This window comes from Rutidosis leptorrhynchoides, chromosome 4 (genome assembly GCF_046630445.1).
Source record: "Rutidosis leptorrhynchoides isolate AG116_Rl617_1_P2 chromosome 4, CSIRO_AGI_Rlap_v1, whole genome shotgun sequence".
In the NCBI taxonomy this organism is placed as follows: Eukaryota; Viridiplantae; Streptophyta; class Magnoliopsida; order Asterales; family Asteraceae; genus Rutidosis; species Rutidosis leptorrhynchoides.
Genome location: NC_092336.1, coordinates 606,850,370 through 606,872,886, shown reverse-complemented (window position 1 = coordinate 606,872,886; position 22,517 = coordinate 606,850,370). Strand labels below are relative to the sequence as shown.

The 22,517-nt window shown below is 33.8% G+C and overlaps 2 protein-coding genes across 3 annotated transcripts; both read left to right on the top strand.

Annotated features, from left to right (window-relative positions):
• The first annotated feature begins 4,011 nt into the window (after positions 1-4,011).
• LOC139904004 (DUF21 domain-containing protein At4g14240-like) lies at positions 4,012-10,086 on the top strand. Of its 2 annotated transcripts, none has more exons than XM_071885940.1 (12): positions 4,012-4,418; positions 4,718-4,794; positions 5,460-5,657; positions 5,843-5,926; positions 6,057-6,128; positions 6,278-6,345; positions 6,730-6,817; positions 7,047-7,120; positions 7,240-7,582; positions 8,074-8,120; positions 8,208-8,283; positions 9,551-10,086. In XM_071885940.1, the coding sequence occupies exons 1-12, from the start codon at positions 4,178-4,180 to the stop codon at positions 9,656-9,658; spliced, it is 1,476 nt and encodes a 491-aa protein (XP_071742041.1). In that variant the 5' UTR covers positions 4,012-4,177; the 3' UTR covers positions 9,659-10,086. The 2 variants fall into 2 exon arrangements, with proteins under 2 accessions (XP_071742041.1, XP_071742040.1); XM_071885939.1 differs by having other exon boundaries at positions 9,548-10,085.
• Positions 10,087-10,797: 711 nt separating this feature from the next.
• On the top strand, positions 10,798-16,254 carry LOC139904003 (probable E3 ubiquitin-protein ligase LUL4). Its single transcript, XM_071885937.1, has 3 exons — positions 10,798-11,448; positions 13,731-14,247; positions 15,796-16,254. Exons 1-3 carry the CDS (start codon positions 10,994-10,996, stop codon positions 15,910-15,912), a joined length of 1,089 nt encoding a protein of 362 aa, XP_071742038.1. The 5' UTR covers positions 10,798-10,993; the 3' UTR covers positions 15,913-16,254.
• The last annotated feature ends 6,263 nt before the right edge of the window (positions 16,255-22,517 follow it).

Genomic DNA, 22,517 nt, shown 5'->3' with positions numbered 1-22,517 from the left:
TCATTTGGTTTTCACACACACTTGTTCTTTCTTTCTTTCCTTTCTAGTATTGCTTGTAAGTCTTCTTTTTCTTCTTCTTTTCCTTTCATTTTCGTGGCCATCATCATCATATTATGGAGATCAAAGTTCCTTTTAGCTTTGATCTTGCTTATATCTTGTTGATTCAAGCATGAATCTTTCAAGAACATGGAAGATTCAAGCTTTCTAGCTTTGAATCTTCACCAACTTTGTAGATTCATCTTTCTTTTACTTTAATCTTGTTATTTTGTGATAAAGATTCAAACTTTTGTTTGTTATCTTCATATATCTTAAAGATCCAAGCTTTATGCTTCAAGATCTTCAAGAACACTAAAGGTTCAAGCTTTCTAGCTTTGTGACCTTATAAATTGTGCGAAAGGGATCCAAGCTCTCTAGCTTAGGGTTCCATCACCTCTTTTGACTTGGATCATGTTCATACTTGTTTGATTGATGTAAAGTTTGTAACTTTGTTTGTAAATAGGACTTGTAATTGTGTTAAGACTAAGGATATGATGTAACCTTGGTTCATCATCCATCTAAGACTCTTAAATGAGTTGTGTTACCACTTGGTCTTAACATATTGTGTATTGATGGTAGAATCTTGATCAAAAGTGATGCTAAACCATCAACGAGTTGTACACTTGAAGCTACAGCATCAAGGATGAGAACCGTGATGAGCATCAAGCACCCAGAACCTCACCGGAGCACTTGTCCTCTGATTTTCGTATCTGATCAGACCACCTGGGCTACTGGAAAGTTGATTTTCCATTTAGGCCTCGTCTTAATCCGAGTTACGGTTTAGGATTTATGGCCATCCGAGAGTCACTACACCCTATTAACGTTGTGCTGAAATTTCTAACCTACTCGCACTGAAACCGTCGCCACGGTCAAACGAAGACGAGTTAGGATCTGAAAATTGGTCATCGGTTAGGGGACTCACATACGGAGCCATAACCACTGACTATGCATCTTTTTGATTTACGTAGAGGTCGTAACAGCTGACCGAAGTCAGCCTATTGTTTCGATCTCTATTCTTGTCGAACTTACTTAGCTTTTATGATGATGAATGATGATGATGATGACACTTAAACTTATTTTATGCACTATTAGAATTTATAAAAACAACCTACTGACCTAGTAACCCTTGATTTAGGTTGACGACCTTTCGGACCGACTTACTACTTGCGTACTTTCATTACCGACTTTACCGCTTTTATCACTGTGAGTTATAGCATTCCCTTTTTACTTTAACTTATTTTGGGAACTGAGAATACATCCGGATTTTATGTTTTACATACTAGGCACGAGTACTTAAACTTATATATGTGTGGGTTATACAACGGCAGAAACATTCCCTTTAGCTCGGTAACGTTTAGTCATTGGTTTTTGAACCAGTGAACGCGAATCTTAGATATGGATCCATAGGGTTTGACATCCCCACTCGGGCTAGTCGCGCTAGCATTTAACGAGTGTTTAATACTTCGTGAACATACGCACTCGCCAAGTGTACTTTCAGGGGGTTATAAACGTTAAGTCTAGTTACCGGGTGCCCACGGTTATACATATACTTTATCATACTGATTTGAATTACTGATTTGAAACGCTTGTTTGAAGCACTGAAATCTCGTGGCCTACATTACATTACTGAATACAAACAAACTATAGCTCACCAACATTCGTGTTGACTTTTTAAGCATGTATTTCTCAGGTGTTTAGACGTTGTTGCTTCTGCTGTTAGCCTTGCTGTTCTAGTCTCGGTGTATAGACTTACTGTTACAGACTTGCTGTGTTAGACTTTCGTTGCATTACTTAGAGATGTCTCAAGCATGAAACTTTTACTTTGCATTCCCAACTTATGTTATTTTCAAAACAATAGCTTTGTAATGACCTTAGTATCATGTACTCATGTTAATGTTTCCTATTCATCTTTTGTAAAATGTTATCTGTTCATGAATGCAAAACTGGTTTTCAAACAGCATATAGTGTTTGACCTTGTAATGATCCTGTTATTGATGTACCGTACACGATGATTTTGTACGGGGCGTCACATATTAGTACTTCGTTATTATTTGAAGATACACATGTTCAGTGTATATTGTGTTTGGTAAGGGTGGAATTGGTTAAGTGGTTACCAGGTGGCTCACGGATAATGGAATAATATTTTTATATGTTTTCGAGCATATAATTTTGTGGTTCAAAATGAGTTTTTATGTTTTCAAACATAAATTTTTATGGTTCAATTTAAACATTGTTTGCAATATTAAACCTATAATTCACTCAATATTTTTGTTGACAGCTACTCGCATGTTTTATTCTCAGGTTCATGATTGATTGCTTCCGTTGTGCTTAGAGAGTCTGCATATTTATGATGACACAAATTGTTAAACATTAACTTGCATTCTATTTTGACACATTAAATTGTGGGTGTTTGTTGACTTTGTTTTGGTCAACTTTTGGTTAAGAATTTATGTAGGGTTTTTTCTAAACTTACATATTTTGGTAGGTTTTCTTTATAGGAAATAATTTTTAAATAAAGAATGCAAGGTTATTTATCAATTTCATATAGAGTTATGATCAAGTTATGGGACCAAGATAACGATGGTCGTCAAGTGTACTTTGAAGGGTCGTTAAACAAACTCTAACTCTCAAACAAATCAAGGTAAAGAAAGTCGAGTTTAGAACATACCACCACAATAAAAACGTAGCTAGTGACTAGATGAACAACTTTAATACTCGCGCTTAGACTCGAATCAAACTTCTTCCTCCTTGATTTGAGCTTTCTCACACTATAACTCTTTCTCTCTCTAAAATTGAATTGGAAGAGATAAGGTAGGTGAAAGAGGAGTGAACGGCACCCTAAAACTGATCTTGTGGCCTTAAATCCGTCCAAGAAGTGAAAGTACCAAAATACCCCCTTTTAAAATGAGAGAAAAGCAAAATGAGCTGTCAACCGCGTTTGCGCGCCGCGCGGAGAGATGCGCGCCGCGCATTTCCTCTGTCACGAAATTCAGCCAGCATTTATTATATATACAATATGTACAAATCGGTTTCGGGTCTTACAATATATAAGAATAAAGAAACACGGTTCTTTTATATCCTTAAAATATGAATATAAGACCACAATATGTGTAAAAATAAAGAGATAAAATTGAAGTGTATAAGGCGGCAGCCGCACAATATGTGTAAAAATAATGGGTCAAAAAAATATATCTATAATATCACATACACAGGTTATTTATAAATTAATAATTTATAAAAGTAAAAAAGAAAGTACATAATCAATGTTGAATACTCCATAATTCAATACTTCGCTGTAAACTCCTTGTTTGACTCCAATACTCCAACATTAATTCTATCAATTTATAGGTAATAATTTAAAAATTATAGTTACATTTATATAAAAAAGCTCACTTTTTTTTCCCGAATAAGGCTCATAAAGCTGATAGAACTGTCGTGAGTTTGTTTTTTGTTCGAATAATATTGATATTATTTTATTAATATAACAATTGATTGAGGGGACTTGGGAGGTGATCATTACACACAATCTTTTAATCAATTTACACGTAGTTTACTATCATACCCTTAATTATATTAATTAATTATACTTAAAATAATATTATAAATTCATCTTTCTAGATTAATTTAGAAGTAAAACTGTGAATTTGCGAGACAAAAGTGTAGATAGATAAAAAAGTGATGTGTGAAAATCACATCAATTGATTGATGGACTGATATATATATATATATATATATATATATATATATATATATATATATATATATATATATATATATATATATATATATATAAATATAATAATAAACTAATAATAATAATAATAATTAATAATTAAAAATAATTAATAATTTAATAATTAATAACAATAATAATGATAATATATAATATATAATATAATAATATAATAATTAATAATAAATTTATTAAACGGCGACCAAAAACCTGCAAGTCACCACCATTGTTAATTTGTTATTGTTATGTTTCTTATTCCACAATATACAAAATTTTCTTTCACTTCAACATCAACATACCGAAATCAATATCATCAAATATATATATCGAATTTCTCATCAAATTATAATTAAACATATAGTGTACAATTGCCTGTATTTATTGATTGAATATCAAAATCCGTACAGGATGCATGCCATAAATGTAGTCCAAATCATACGAACGATGAGCACTAGTAGTAGGAATTCGTTACTCGGAGCTGAAATCGAATTCGGATCGCCTATGTTCTTCGTCTACGTCGGAATCTCGTGTTTTTTAGTCATTTTCGCCGGAATAATGTCCGGCCTTACGCTAGGGTTAATGTCTTTAGGTCTCGTTGAACTTGAAATCCTTCAACGTAGCGGTACACCTACTGAAAAAAAACAAGCAGGTTCATATTCTCCTTACATTAATTATCAGAATTATTATCATTTCACATTCAATTGAATCTTACATATAGATTTATGTAGATACAGATTCAGCTAATACTGTTAGCAAGTGATTGTTTTGTTGACTTTAATATTTAATTTATGTTTTAGGTGTTTAACCTTTTTAGGCTAATTTGGTTCTGTATTAAATGCTTATTATTATGCACTCACATTGCTAGGTAAAGCTACTTATGGTTAATTGTTCAGGCTAAAATTTATTAAAAATTTATTAAAATGTTATATGCTATATCATTGTCTTCAGGTGTGATATTTCCAGTGGTGCAGAAACAACACCAACTTCTTGTAACATTGCTTCTATGCAATGCAGCTGCGATGGAGGTAATATATTGGTACTAGGACATACTTGTAAAACAGCTTTAGATCATTTTCATCTCAAGTCTACTTATATTTTATATTTTTTTGAAAAGCTTCAAGTAAGCTCATAGAGTCATAGGTAAATCAAACTGCCAGCAATCATTTGAGAGAACTAGACACACTAGTATGTTATATTTAAGCTATTTTCATTTCAATCTCTTTTCTTTAGAACATACAGGTCGTAAGTAGTGGTTGGTTCGTCATTATGCCTCTAAATTCTAAGTAGATGCACGTAGCATAATTTGAATTTCACTAGCATCATATCTTGTGGTTGATCATCCTGATAAGAAGTAGTAGTGGTTGGTCAATTATCCCAAGATAGCCTAGTGGTTGGGGATATGATATTCACATAAGAGGTCTCATGTTCAAACCTCGCTAGCATCATAGCATGAGGTGGCCAGAGAAAGGGTCGAAAATGGTCACTGGATAACCCGGTTAGGCCCGCGTACATCTGAGTAGCAATACTTGCCCTCCCCGGGTAGCCTAAATAGGGAAAGCCTTACAAAAGAATATTGCATAATTTGAGAAGATATATCTTAGCTTCCTTTCAACTTCATAATTCATTTTTTTTGTGATGGTCACACATATATCTTTCTAATGTGGATTGTTCCTTCTGCTGCAATATGCAGGCGCTACCAATATACCTGGATAAGATTTTTAATCAAGTTGTTGCAATATTACTTTCCGTAACTTTCGTTCTCTTTTTTGGAGAGGTGATTCCACAAGCTGTTTGTACCAGATATGGATTAGCTATAGGTTCTAGTTTTATTTGGCTTGTTAAGATCCTGATGATAGTGTGCTATCCAATTGCTTATCCTATAGGCAAGGTAACTTTTTGCTTTTCTTTTTTGATATTTTCAGTAGCTGTTGTCTTGTTGTTGAAATTAAGTCAAAGTAAAATCTTTTCACCTCTTCTGTTTTTATAATTTAAACTGATAGCATTACTATAAATATTAAATTATCATAATGGTAGTCAATTGCAGCTTATGCTTACAGTATTTTGTGAACCCAGATGCTTGATTTGGTACTGGGACATAATGATGCTCTTTTTAGACGAGCTCAGTTGAAAGCCCTCGTTTCTATCCATGGCCAAGAGGTTGTTATTTTTGTTTGTGATTTATGTTTTTATATTTGTATTATATGAGCAAATGTTGTAATGAATCTGGATTGGCATCTATGTGTTTTATGCCTCTACTGAAATCAATGACATCCTTATTCAATTCTAGGCTGGTAAAGGAGGTGAACTTACTCATGATGAGACGACAATTATTAGTGGAGCACTAGATTTAACAGAAAAGGTATTAGGTGACATAAATTTGCAATTTATACGAGTTTGATACATGCATTTTATATGATCTCGTATTGTCATTTTCTAAAAATTATACAATCTATAAACTCGTTGTCAGTGATATTTATCAAAGTAGTTATAAACATTTTCTGTGATCAGACTGCGGAGGAGGCTATGACACCAATTGAGTCAACTTTTTCCTTGGATGTTAATTCAAAGTTAGATTGGTAAGTTTTGTACCAACTGAGTCTACATTTTATCATTTGGTCTTCTTTTGACGATTTTATAAGCTTACCAATAAAAAGGCATTACAGTTTTCGTGAATATCTTTCCAATTTTTTGGTGCAAGTGCTTATAAAATACTTGTAAAAGTGGTCATTTATCATTCAATTTTATTATACTGACCCTTGGTAGGACCAATTGTTGCCTATATTTCTGGGATACAGTACATGTTTATTTGAATGGTGAAGCTCCTTATATAATAATGAATTAAAAAGCTTTAACATCAAACTCAAGTCAATATACTACAAACTTTGAATTTTGAACAATAAATTCTGTGTACCGAACACTCAGAGTTTATTAATTTCGTTCTTCATCTTCTAACATTTCAGGGAAGCAATGGGAAAGATACTTGCAAGAGGTCATAGTAGAGTCCCTGTATACTCAGGAAACCCAAGAAATGTTATTGGACTTTTATTGGTAGGTTGTCACTAAATATGGCAATTTTAGTATTGATTAGTATTTATTTAGTTATTAAAAGACATGAAGATAAAAAAAGTTAGGCCTATGCTAAATAGTTACCTGTTAACCCATCCCACCCATATAACCACCTCTAAATGGCATCTTGTATGATTACTTTCGTTTAGTAATTAGCTGTAAAGAATTTTTTTTTTTTTTTTTATTTCTATATACTTATCTTGAACTGTAGGTGAAAAGTCTTCTTACTGTACGAGCAGAAACAGAGACTCCAGTAAGTGCAGTCTCCATTAGGAGAATTCCGAGGTACAACCATCCGTTTTTTTTCCTTCTTCTTTTCGATCATCTCTGTCATATTTTCATATGATGGTCCTTTTATTGTATTTGTAATTTGTGATTATTCAAAGTTGATCCTGTTTTTTCAGGGTGCCAGCCGACATGCCTTTATATGACATATTGAATGAGTTCCAAAAGGGAAGCAGTCATATGGCAGCTGTTGTAAAAACTAAAGGGAAAAGCAGAAAACCTCCTACACTTGAAGAAGAAGAAGAACCAAATCAAGATAAAATCAGCATTCAATATTCTCAATCTACAACTCCACTGCTATCAAAACAGGGTGAAAGATCAGATAATGTAACTATTGATGTGGAAACATCTACAAGAGTCACCGCACAAACAAATGGAGTGCCTTATTCAGCAGAGGACATTGAAGAAGGTGAAGTTATTGGTATAATCACCTTGGAAGATGTCTTCGAGGAACTTCTTCAGGTTCTCTTCATTCTCACATCGAGTCTATATATACGTTAACATTCATTTTTGTTACTTTTTATGTTAGACCCTTGTGGCCTCATTCGTTGGCAAAAGTATGGTTGTATTTTGGTATCCCAAGCCTAACTAATTCTGAATGATAGATTTGGTCAATAGCGTTGGTCAGGCGGGGTGGGTAAGAGGTCAGAACAAGTATGTTTTTTTACGGCCAGATGGGCTAAGCTGACCAACTGTTTTTGTCCAAAACCATATCTGTAACCCAAAAATCTCATTTTATAACATCTCTCTTTATCCATGTACAATAAAATAATTAAAAATGTTTCATGCATAAAAAAATACAATGTGTGTGACTTCCATCCCGCCTGTCAGATTCCTTACTGGCTAACTATTCCTTTGACTGGTTATGGGTAAAGCATAATCATATGTAAATGGGTTCCACGTTATAAATTTTTTGTTTTGTAAGGACATGATTAATTTGTGGATCACTGCAGGAGGAGATTGTAGATGAGACTGATGAATTTGTTGATGTGCATAAAAGGTACTTACAGTTGTAGAATTTTGATGCATATTGCTAATTGCCATGTTCTCTGAAAAGATACAATCAATGTATGTTTGTTTTCCACAGGATACGTGTAGCTGCTGCTGCGGCTGCTTCATCTGTAGCCCGTGCTCCTTCTGTTAGGAGATTAACTGCTATTGCTGTAAGAATTTTTCTTCTTTGCTATAATATAAAGTCGTATACATGTTAATTTGATTTGTTATAATCTCATTCACATCCTCATGATGTACCATCTTTGAGACATGATGTTATTTAAGTACTGTTTTGCCATGCTAAATTCTATTAAGACGGTATCTTCTATTGTTTGAATTGTGATTATAACAATGCATGTTCTGAATATCACTGTTGATATCATGCTCATGGTAAGAGCTTTGATAATTATTTTGATTGTTTATTAAAAAAAATGGTTACTTGTCAAAAATAATAAGTGAAACTTATTATAAGTGAATGATTTGGTTGTAATAACCCTCACCAAGGTGGCCTAGGGTAACCGTCCCGATATCCTCATAAGTGGTCTCAGTTCATTAGTTCAAAGCTCACTATAGGTAAAAAAATTTGGTGGCTAGAGAAATGGTTCATAAATGGTCACAGAGGTTAGGCCGCATACATATGAGTAAAAAAAAAATACTCTCCCACTCCAGGTAACTTGAAGAGGGAAAACCTCCTCCGTTTAATGAGTTGGTTGTAATGAAGTAACACATAATTGTATGTAAAAGATTAGATAATTGAAAAGTCATAATATTTAAAGTGTTAGTTACAGTTTTCTAGGCTTGGTCGTACAAAGTTTTCTGTGTTAAAACATGTTGCTCATATAGTAGTAAAAGATAGTAACTAAGTACAATCACATAATGAAATAGCTCAAATCTTTTATCTATTCATATGAAGTTAAAAGTTACATTATTAGTGGTTATCGGTTGCTACCTATAGCTTTTTTACCATTTGCCTCATGTTTTTCAGTTTGTGGGGTTTCTCTGGTCATCTATTTTATGTGCAGCTTTTATTATTAGTTATTTCTGTTACAAGTTCCAACCCCTTCAAAGTTGGCGAGTCATATAAATAGATGTTTTATGAAGTCGGTTGCTTTTACTTTCAGCATAAGTGTATGTATTTGTGCAAACCAGAAAGAGAAGGGTTCTAATTTTATTTATATGAGTAGCATAACAAAAGGAGAGTCATTTTTAGACAAAGCACATGTATATTACAGAATGAAAAAGACTATCAGTGGCCTGATGAAATTAGTGTGGGTTGGGTTGCAGATCAAGATTGGTTCTGACTGAACCATGTCACTTTGGGTTGACCAGCAAACAATTCATTTTCATTGTATGATTACAAAAATTACATTACCGTGATAACACTTCATTTTCTTATATAATTAAAAATTAAATTAAATGTTAGCTATAATACAGCAGGGAGGCCAAATTAAGCAAGGCCAAACGCCAAGGAAGTCTGGTGAGGATGATTCTACTCCAAAGTTGCAGAGGCCTCTTGTTGAGCCTTTACTTAAAAAGGAAACATAAACTATGCATTTGAGATCGAATTTTGTAAGCCGAATTGATGATCAGTGGCCAAAAGAGGAGGCCTATGGAGAGCCAATCACAACATATAAATAAGATAGATTGTGCAAGTTATAGAAATTGTCAGATGGTAATATAATAGACATGTATCGATTTTGCAATTTAATTTTGTATGAAGTTGAGGTCACCAATTGTAAAGCTAATAATACCTGGAGGGAAGTGCAAGATCTTGTGTTATGTTATCGTTGTGCCTGTTCAATAGTGGTCGGCATATATGTTGGTTAACGTGTACGACTGGGTTCGGGTTGGTACTTTGTTAATAATATGTGCATACTAGCCCCTGTGGTTGATGTTTATTGTGTCTGGTAATCCGGTTTAGCTGAACTTTAAAGACTGTTGAACACTTGAACCTGGTTGCGCATAAGCATATTTTGTTGTTTCAAAATTTTTAGTTTCACCCATCTCTTATTGCCTTCATTATATTATAATTATTTTCTTTTCGATTTTTTTTTTTGGAAAAGCAATATACTTATATATAGATATAAACAATATTGTACAGGGATGATGGGGCGAATGTTTACATCCCCACGAATACACGCATTACACGAAGACCTAACACATTTACATGGTGCTATGATCTAACTGTACAGTATTAGTATACAAACTCGAAAGAATGACACAATTCATATTGACTATTAAGAGTAGTAACAAATCCGAAGTTATATTGACTATTAATGTGGAATAGCGTTAGTAACAAATCCGAAGTTATTATTAAAAAAATTCATAAAATTATAATTTAATTACCATTAGTCCATTACCATTAAAATTAGAATGTCTTCATCAATAAATGAAGGATCTAAAAACTGATACAACAAAAACGACGACAGTTAAAGTTTGAAATGAGTTAAAACTAGTTAACTCTATTCGACCATAAAATAGCCATAATATCATTCATGAAAAAGCAAACTAACACGGTAATAGAAAGCCATACAACAATACAATACAATACAAAATTCACACGCAATAAACCTAGCATACCACATAAACTTATAATTAAAAAATTAAAAATAAAATTAATTTATTACAAAAATCACTCGCAAAGTCAAACTTTCTTGAGAGCTTCGTCTAAACCGTGTGTTGACAAAATCAAACCCCTTTGCAACTTGCAGGGTTGCAACCACCGCCACCAATTCCTGACACCAAACATCTCTCATTCTTTATTTCTTCCTTTTCGATTCCTTCTGAATCAAGTTTCTGTCTTTCCAAAAACCCATCTTCCAATTCCCCCCAATTTTGCATCAAAATCAATCAATTAATCAAGATAAAGAACATACTCAAATGGGTATATCATCAAGCAGTAACAGAAGAAGAAACAACAACAATAACAACTATCATTACAATCAAAACCCACCTTCACAACTCATTTCTTCTTCTTTAACTGATCCTTCTTATTCTTCACCCCCATACATCTATTCTCCACCCCCACCCCCACCTCCACCGGCGCCGGCACCGGCACCGCCACCGCCGGTGTACCACCACCCATACAATTATGGGCCTTATAATCATAATCCCCAACCCAACTACAATTATGGGTGGGCCCCACCTATGCGGCCTCCGCAATTGGTGCCGGCGCCGCCACCCATGCCGCCGCCGGCGTATGTTGATCATCAGCAAGCTAAGAAAGTGAAAAATAATGTCAATTTGCATAAAGATACTCTGAAAATTGAAGTTGATGAACAGAATCCTGACTGTCATTTGGTTTCTTTCGTCTTTGATGCTTTATTTGATGGCAGGTTTGTATCCTTTTCTATGTTTATAATGCATATCTTTCAATAAGTAACTTGAAAATTGAATTAATGTGTAGTTTTGATGAGAGGGTATATGTGGGTATACTTTATAATGGACATTAATACACTCCCAATTCTTAAAGTTAGGAACTTGCATACAATAGGTAATGTGATAATGGCACATTACTAGAATTAGAATAACTATATACGTACATAGTTACATTGCGAAAGATAATGGATCATTTAAGAACAAAAACAATAGAATTAGCATAAAGGGGTGTAGCTTTGTAGGTAGCTCGTATTGTAGAGTGTACAAATTTCGAATATGGGATATAAAAGTTAATCGTATGGAGAGGGAGTGAAGTCACTAGTCACAGGAAATATACAAGAAATTAAGTACTCTGTGTGCAAGTATCTAATAAGATACACTTATGAATAATCAAGATAGGTAATTAGAGCCTTCTCTTTCGTATTATCGAGTCACGTCTAGTTTCATATGTGCTTGTTTCCATGTGCAAAACCTTGGTGATAAGAGTCTTATCTTCACTCTTCAGTTTTCATTTTCTTTTTCTTGTGTCAAGTGTATGGTTGTGCAATTGTTTTTTGTTTTCTTGAAAAATGAATTTGCAGAGATGAGAAGCATGTAACCTACTCCATTTAACAAAAATACTTATGGAACCAATTTATTCAACTCTAAATAAATTTCTATAAATAATAAATTTTCTTGAATTTCTTATACAACTGATGCAATATTTAACCTTAGTAAGGATCATATCCGACAAGATGGAAGTAATTGGTTCCAGTTGATTTGTACCTTTAAGATAACAATTTTGGGTCCACACTTGCATTCTGCAACCTTTTATACTTCGTACTCCCATTTATGACATTTGCCACATGCCCACTTTATTACTACGTCAACAACTAAGGTACTTATGGGCTTAAACAGTTGATCTAGAAAAATGTGGATTCCAAAATGTATATTTTGGAAGAATGGATCATAAATTAGTTATCCCTTGAGATGTTGAACTCCGCAAATGACATATGTTAGACTTGCGAAAGGATTCCTCAATTAAGTCACATTGCTCCTGCTGACCCTTCGATTAATATCACTGAATGCATGCTTGAAGTGTACTCTATATGTCCGTTAAAAAAACGCATATTTTACAACTTCAAATCTAGCAATAACATATATAAATGGTGCTATTTTTGAGCATAACACTGTTTGTGGTTTTAATGATGTCGTACATGCGCATAGTTCTAGATTTTTGTATCTCTTTCTGCGTTCTTCCCCCGACATTGTGGCTACAGAATTCTTATCATCAACCAGGACACATCAATGGACAGAACATTGATACAATCCTTATTCGAAAAACAAAAGATAGTTAGGGTTTCAGTTTTTGTTACGTAAAGTTTCTATTTTGATTTCAGTTGCTTTTCAGACTTGCTAATGGCTTGCATTTATTGGTTTCCGTATCTTTTTCGAAATGAGTCTATTTAATATTGATGACATGTAAATATGGAATTAGATCGCAGCTGCTGTATTTAAGCTTTTGCTGTCACCAATTTACCAAATTGGTGATTAGGACATCTAAGTAACATAACTGCTCCTGGCATGTATCACTTGCATGAATGAACATTTTTCTAGTACATTAGTGTTAGCACTGGCTATTAGTTAAACAGCAATTTTAGACTATGAAATCCTATAACCATGAACCATCCTATCCTATTGTTCAAAGTAGTACATGAAACTAACACATAACGGTACAATTTAGATACAATTGGGTCGATTTAGGTTATATCATGAAAAATGAAAAATGAAAAAGAGCTAAAAAATTGCTTGTGTGACGGCCCAACCTAATATGTTTGGACCCATACTTAAAATTTTTTCCTTTTTGACTTTGTACAACATATGTTAAGTTTCAGTGTGTCTAGCTGATGAGATATCTGAGTTTGTAAAAGTTTAATCACAAAATTACTTCTGGTATCACAATTTGTGAAACCGATGAAAATTCACCCGAGTATCCTTCTTATGCATAAACCATCGTAATGCAGTTATAAATCAAAACAAGATATAAATTTTGGAATAACATAATCTTCTTCTCCACATTTAACATGCTAGTTGTTTATGAAGTACTATGCGATTTAACCCAATTGGCCTGTAATTCAGCCGGTTGATATTTTTGAAACGTCTTTTCAGCGTAAGATTTTACAATGAAGATATGTTATCTTTTACTTTTTTCACAACTAATTGTAACTTGTTCCTCGCTATTAAATTCTCCAATTTACAGCATAACTATCTATTACTTTGCAAAGGAAGAACCTGGTTGTAAGTTTGTTCCGTTATATACGGAAGCGTTTGTACCAGTCAAAGTACCTTTTCAGAAAGGAATCGGTCAAAAGTTTCAACAGCCGTCAGGAACCGGCATTGACTTGGGATTCTTTGACTTGGACTCTCTTTCGAAACCGTCATCAGGGGAAGACGTGTATCCACTTGTGATATGTGCAGAAACAACCATGCCTTTATATACACCTGATCAAAATCTTTACAACCCGTTAGCAAATACAGTTATTACTACCCCTCACATGCAGATTACGCAAGCTGTTTTGGAAAAGAATAACGAGCATCCTTTTAAAGTGAGAGTTATGCGGCAGATATTGTGGATCGATGGAGTTCGTTATGAGCTACGTGAGATATACGGAATTGGGAAATCTGAAGAGAGTTTTGATGAAACTGGATCTGGAGAAGAATGCGTTATTTGCATGACCGAACCTAAGGATACGGCTGTACTTCCATGTCGACATATGGTAAGTTCTTGTTGCATGCGTATATAATGTACACTATATGAAAAAGTTATGAGGTTTTCCCTGTTCGGGTTACCCGGAGGGCGGGTATTTTTAACTCTGATGTACGCGTTCTATTCGGAACAATCTGTGACCGTTTCCCGGACCTTCCTTGCCCATCCCAAGATTTGAACATGCGATCTCTCACAATGAGTTCAGGGCTATCTCGGGATTGTTAAATTTTAAAGAAGTATATATTAAATCTTAAAAGTCAGTTAAATACCTGTCTAAGTTAAATTAGATTTTGTTAAAGTTTAGGTTGCCCTTTTATAGGTAACTCAAATGAACGTTTAAATCAAATAACTTTTTCTTATATGTTTGGATTCCGTTCATCTATTTTGGGTAGATATCGTAATTTTTTACCCCTTCACTTAACGGTTAAATGAGAAACCTAGAAAATTATTTATAATTTTTTTCAAAACCAATTTTCAATACATTAAACCTTCTAATTCCTTTTTCCACAAAAATTTGATTATTATTGAAATTCTATAACTTTTTCTGAGCGTAACTCTAACAGTTTTTGACATGTTACTTATCGCTTTAATTCTTAGTATTAAGGCTTTTAAGAGAAACAATGTGAAGCCTGTATTAGATAATGGTCCTGCTTAGAATGTAAACAAACTAAATATGGTCCTGCCTAGAGTGTAAACGAACTAAACATGGTCCATACGGATCAAGTATAGCAGTCGAAAAATGTGGGGTTAGGTTTGGCAGGTTATACGCACCTAAGATAATTTTGAGCAACTTCTGAGTTTTGACCCATTTAACCATTTTTCTTTTTATCTATTTTTGGTTTTACCTATATTTATCCTTTAGAAATAAAAGAACCTGACTTGTGTGTGCATGCATAAAATGTGTCAAATTGTCGCCTTCAAGGCTTCAAATATACACACTGCTTACATCAGATGTGGGTATGTACATTATCCATTTTATCTTATTTGGTTTCAGACAAATGTAACGAAACACATGGATAATGCCGATAAAAAACATGACACGCGATGCACATTACGTGTTAAAATACACATCCTTCATTAGCTAGTCTTGTTATTGTATTGGATTAATATTTACTTCGTATATCAACAAATATATTTACCATATACTATATTAGATTTTCCCAATATCCACTTGAATCTTAGCAGCATCATATGCAATTACAATTTACTTAAATAAGATTTGTAATTTTATAAAGGATTTTTGGAACTCCATCTACTAAACGCAACTCTATTCGTTCCCCAAACTTGTCATTCATCTATAGAATAGGGCCTTTTACAATAACATTCCCCAAACCGTTACTAGATAGTGCAGTGGAAGAGGTCTCAGGTTCGAATCATGCTAGGACGAATATTTAGTGGTGGTCAGGGATGGGTTGGAAACAGCCCGGGCTGGGCTGCGTACATCCGAGTATGGGGTCGGATTACTCGCCCTCCCGGGTAGCCCGAACAGGGAAAAGCGTATACTTTTACCTTTTACCTTTTACTTTTCTGATTTTGACTTGATCTCCCCATGATTCAGTGTCTATGCAGTGAGTGTGCCAAGGCATTGAGACTTCAGTCAAACAAGTGCCCAATCTGCCGTCAAAATATCGAAGAACTAATGGAGATCAAAATTAATACAGAGAATCATCAGTAGTGATATATCCTTTTCTTCTTTCTGAATCCAAATTCATGATACAAATTATATTCTTTTCTTCTTATCTATCTAATCTCGTGATGTGATAGTTTATGTTGTATATATGTTTGTATGCTAAAAAAGCTGCTAGCTTTATCCTTCTCATTTCATGCTTGTGTTATTTTTCTATGATGAATCAACACTGTGAGCCGTAAAGTCAAGTCAATGAACTCATTCCATCTAAATCGATGAACTATGGTTCACATGGCTCGGTCATTTTTTGATATTGAAAGAGTGGTATGTTGTGTTTTTATGTCAGAGTTGAAATTAACACTTTAGCCACACTACACTTTTTCATCTTACAAGCTTGGAATGTAAGATTTGCCCTTTAGTTCTTTTTGTTTTCTTCACTATGCTGCTGCCCTTTTAGTCATATACCCATCCTTGTCTCAAGTTCTTTAAAGTTCATTCATGAAGCAATGGGTGGTCATGGCGGCTTTCTGCTTTTTACACTTTACACCCTTTACTTTTGCTATTGACACTTTGCCTCTAGAATTTACATTAAAAAAGATTAGGCATTGAGGAGCATATTTTGGAAACCACAAGGGGGTAGTAGTAAATCCTTTTGGGCTTCGTGTCTAATTTGGAATGAAATCTCACTTTTGATTGTCACCAAGTCCCATGACCTTTTTGCCCATTTGTTAATACTAACTAGTTAGGACTTAGGAGTACTAATTAGCGTTAAATATGATTATAGAAAAACTACAGTTTTTGTAATACGATCTAGAAATTAGAGTGCTTCCAATGGGGACAGCATTTCCTTCCCAAGACTAGCTGCCACATCAGCGTCACATATCCTTTTCAGGATTGAATTCAGGACTAAACATACTTTTTCAAATAAATTGAGACTCACTATATTAATTAATTATTGTGCGGCACAAATAGTGGAACAAAATGTACAAGTAATGAAACTCTTATCTTCCACATTTCTTCCATCCATCAATTTGATTGAAAAAGATATGGAAACGGGCGGATGCGTGGGTGGCGTCCTGGGCGGAACCCTGGGCGGTTCGCTGTCAACATCGCCCACCTGGTGTAGGTGTGGACGGGATGGAAGTAACCATCGTTGAGACTTGGTCTAGATTTTTTTTGCTCGTTTGACTCGTTAAGAGTAAAAAAATCCCGAGACATATAATATAAGTGAATGGGGGGTCAAGACTGTCACCGTTAAGCAGTGTTGTAAAAGTCGGCCGACTTGGCCGACGCGTCAGCCGATGCGTCGTTTTTTTGAGTTCTCCGTTCCATTTGTTCTGAAAACGACTCAAAAGATGGTCAAAGCTAAAAGTTCTGTCAAAGTCTGTCAAAAACGGCCAAAGTTAGTCAAAAACGGTCAAAGTCAATCAAATTTTCGTCAAGACCTGATATATTAGAAAATTAGGGTTTGTTTTCATTTTTGAGCCGCTATTTTCTCTGTGTCCTTGCTGATTATGTACTCGGTAACATTACTTGAGTTTGAAGTTTGATTGTTTTTAAATTCAAGTTCTTATTTAAGAAATTTATGGTACATAATCAACTATTTTATACATATATAAATATATATTTAAGAAATTATTAATAAAGTCAATGCTGGTCAACGACCGATACGTCCACGACGCGTCCTCCGACTCGGCCGACGCGTCCTTTTTAGGTCTCGACCGATGCGTCCCCGACTCGCGACTTTTACAACCTTGCCGTTAAGCAACACTTATCTATAAAAGATTCTAAATTTGTAAGATTCACATCAAAAGAAGATTAACATGAAGCAAATAACAAGTTAGACCAATGATGTCAGATTCATGTTAGGATAAGAAATTTGGCATCATATTTTTTAATATGGTGTTAATTAAAAAATTAGATAAATAGATTCAAATAAGAGAATATTTGACATGGAAGTTAGCACTGGAAGAGAGACAAAGGGTGAGGGCATCTGCATAGCTTTTAACAGAAGCGGGGTGTATGTGTGTGTGGACACCACAAGATACAAAAATGGTTCAGTAATAATATTGACTTTCTTGTATCTTTCTGAACTTATTAACAATTATATTATTATTATTATTGTCTAGGTTCGGGACCATCTTACTTACTATGCACCTGTCTCTCTCATTCTTTGCCTCATGCATTTCTTCAATTTTAGGCTAAACCTTTATTTTACTAGCTTCCACATTAAAAATATTTGCTTTTTACAACTTCAATTATTTTTTTGCCATCTAATTTTATAATCCGACTTACTATCTATCATGTTATAGCAACGCTTAAATTGTATGGTGCAACCTGTCCCTTACATTGAATTCTGTTTTTTTACGTAACGACCAAAAGTACCATTCCAATTGAGTAACTTTTCTTTTTCCTAAAACGTTAAACACATTTACTTTTTTTTTTTTTTTTTTTTTTTTGTCGTTTATAACCGTAGGGTCTTTTATTGATCCTATATGTTGACATTTGTAGTTGCATGAACTTTTGTTAAGCATCCATTAAGTTGAAAGAATTTCGAATAAGTACAACGTTATATTATATATCCCCGGTGCCTAGTTTATAAATTATAGATTAAGATTATAGATTATAGATTTACAGACGACTCTTTAAACATCATGAAAAAGCTTTTGAATTATTATTATTATTATTATTATATTATATTTTTTTTGAAATACCCAAATACCATAAATGATTTAGGTAGTGAAATACTAGCAATCAACATCCCCACACCATGTGGTATACATGTGACACCCTTGTATATATATAGCAATTGCTCTAATTGCATTAACATATCAATCTCACTTTATATAATTTTTTTGCTTTTTATACATCAATGTAATAATTCTCACAAATCAATGATGAAGCCGACATTAGTGATTATGTTGTGTGAATTTTGTGTATTAAAGGATGTTAAAAAAGTAGATGAAATTTATGAACCGGAGTAGTTAGCTTCAAAAGCTGTCTTTTATTTATCAAAGTATGAATTATTATGAAATATATTTATTGAATTAAAGAGTCGCTATATGCAGTTTGAATATGACTTAAAATAGAAAGATTTTTAATTAATACTCAAAATTCCAAGTCCTATTGATAATGTTGACTACTAGCTCCTGTTATGAGAAAACGTTACTAGTTTCTTGAGTTAGGAGTTGGAAATTACTCATTAAAACCAATCACTATTCAAGATAAAACTTTTTAAATGCTACATTATTACATCAATATATGAATCCTAACAAATTAAGAACATACATATTACACAAAAGGCAATTTCATTCATGAAGTAACTCAGGACGAGACCTAACTATGAAGACGGAAGAAGTTTACTCTATAGAGTCATAGTGATCCGCCTAATCAATAGTACTAACGAGTGTTGGTAACCCACGCGTTACTGTGAGAAGATTTTGCACTTGATTATATCATTATATGTTTTCAATTTGAGTGATGATATGTACACAACCATTTTTTACACATACACAATCAAACATGTTTTATAATGTTATACTGTACAATACTGTAAAGCATATTTGGTTGTGTATGTGTAATAATTAGTTGTGTACATATAACTCCCCTTTCAATTTGCTTATAAGGTGTTGCGTTGCTTCAACTTTAATTTTTTTTTTTTTTTTTTTTTTTACGGCAGAAGGTATATATATTATATATTAACACAAAACGATACAATATTGTCATAGGTACATAATAAAAGCGAAAGAGAATCATAAAAACAACAAAACGGAAATTAGAAAACGAGATGGAAATACTCCACAAGTTGCAGGAAAACGCCTTAGTCCATTCATTATCATTAAGACCGAGATTGGACTTGAGAAGAATTAACTAAACAAGCTGGAGCAGGGACGGAGCACAGTGTTGGCAATTCAACGACAAAGCACCCCGAGCCGCACCAAATTCTCTCGACCAAATCGACTACTCCAGGAGTGGGGCAAAAAACCTGCATGGAGAACAAATTAACCAATCCCTGTTCTTGTAGTATATATCGCAAGTGAATCATAAACTCGAGGATTTGCTAGCCAAACATCCCAATCGATGTTAAAACCTTTGACTCTATTTGAGATCCATTCAAAGCATTTGAGTTGGATGTCCTTAAAGATCATGGCACATGTCGGTTTTGCCTTGGAAAAGGTAGAAGCGTTTCTACTTTTCCAAATCAGGTAACCCGTAACCCATTCCGTGGCTTGCCACAACTTCTTACCCAAATCAGAGCTGAAATTAAATCCATTCCCAAGAAAACATTCATTGATGCTCAAGTTTGTGAAAGGTCCGAGTTTCCACCAATCACAAACCCGATTCCAAATTTCCAAAGCGAACGACCATAAGATCATCGTGTGTTCCACCGATTCCAAACCATTATCGCAAACCGGACATCGAACAGTACCCAAATCCATTCCTCTCTTATCAAGTTCGACTCTATGTCATAACCCGTCCTTAACCATAAGAACGTGTTAGATAACGTATGATTTCATTGCGAGGTATTGACCTCTATATGCGACATTTTTAAAAAGGAAAACTGCATATATTATACATTACAAACCAAACCATTATTTTTGTTACAAGCTTTAGACAATAAAAAGATGATTATCGTTTAACGATAATCTTCGACTTACAAACTTTACAAATGATAATAACAACACGATTTCTAGCATATTTTACAACACATGTCCTCGGATATGCAGTTTTATTTTTGACACAAATATGAGTACGCATGATCCTGCTTAGATTCAACATAATGCAGCGGAAGCTTTAATTATCACCTGAGAATAAACATGTTTAAAAACGTCAACATAAAGTTGGTGAGATATAGGTTTAGTGCGCAGCAATATATATATATATAGACCACAAGATTTCGTATATAAACATTTCAATAAAAATATTCTAAGTGGTTGAGCACTTGGTAACCATACTTAACATTTAATCACGTCGCATATTCCCTTTAATATGAAATCTTACTACACCGTACCAAGTGTAGTCACAAAACGAAGTACTGTGCAACCGTTGAATACTGGTCGTCCAGTCCGGTTGGGGTTGTCAGGCCCGATAGATCTATCAACAGGATTCGCGTTTACATTACCGCTGTAAATATTAGTTACCAAGCTACAGGGAAGTATGCCAGTGGTACAACTCAACGTAGAATATATTTTTCAGTTACTTGTGTCCATAATGTAAAACATAAAATACATGTATTCTCATCCCGAAATATTTAGAGTTTAAAAGTGGGACTATATACTCACTCTTGTCTTGATGATATATATATATTTTGACTCGGTCTTCCGGTTGATATCACGAACCTATCCATATATAATATATCAATATGTTTTCATTTTAAAACAAACGTTATATATATATATATACTTGTTATACTTTTAATATTTTGAATATTTCCTTAGTCCGTAGTTAGCATTCCGATGTTAGTAATTCAATTTTTAATGGTTCATTTTTAGATGTTTAATATACCCGCAATAAACAAAACCCCCAACGAAATAAATAAAACCCCATCGTATATGTATTGGTCGAGATTAATCTTGACCCATGGTACCGGTGTTGTCAAATGACGTGTTGCGTACATAAAGTACCGGTGTTGTCAAATGACGTGTTGCGTACAAACATGGGATCTTATGATTAATCTTCTCGTATTGTTTACGGGTGATCCTGAACCATATAAAATTGAATTATAAGTACATATATATAAAATATCATGTTATCTTAGAAATATGTGATTTATATCATTTTTTTCCAATTGATCCCGTAGTTGAAATGATCTAGGATAACCAATTTTGTTTTGGTCATAGTTTCTTCGTTACAAATCCGTTTTCGTTGATTCAAATTGCCATCTTCTTGGATCGAGTTCTTCTTTAAGACTATGAACTGTAAATACCTTGGTTTGTATTCAAAATCATACGGCATAAGTGAAACATTAGTGAAACATATGAAGTTAAACATTTTTGTTACAACAAAATCATTTAATGACCATTTTTCTAAAAATACTTATACTTTGAAAAACCAAGTTTTACCTTGTTAAATTAGTATATACATAAGTTATATTACAGGTCTTGAAGTATTTTAAAAGTTAAGTTAGAAGGATCTATTTAGTTTGCAAACAAGTTTGAAAACATTCAAACTATGTTCTTGTTGTTAAACTTTTGTACCACAAAATAAGATAGCTATATATATATGAATCGAATAAGGTTATGAACATAAATTCTACCTCAAGTTCCTTGGATGAAGTTGCTGTAAAAGAGAAGTAAGAAGCTAGAATCAAAAGGGTGATAGAAGTGGATGAAAGATTGGGAGTAAGTTGGTGTTCTTGGAAGGTTTTCTTGAAGTGTTTTTGTATGGTTTTCTTTATGGTGTTTAAGTAAGGTTTTTATGGCTAGATCTTCTTGGTAAGTTACTGAATTGTTATGGAGTTCAAAGGGTAAGAGAGAATGTGTGTTTAGCTTAAGAAATCTGAAGTTAAAATGAATGAAAAGGATGATACATATAGGACATCAAAAACGTGATTCTTAGGTGTTTAAGGACAAAATTTTAGTTTGTAATCTTGTAATTAGTCATGCATTCTTCCAAAATGTAATTACCTTATACCTAGGGCATGTATAAAGTAG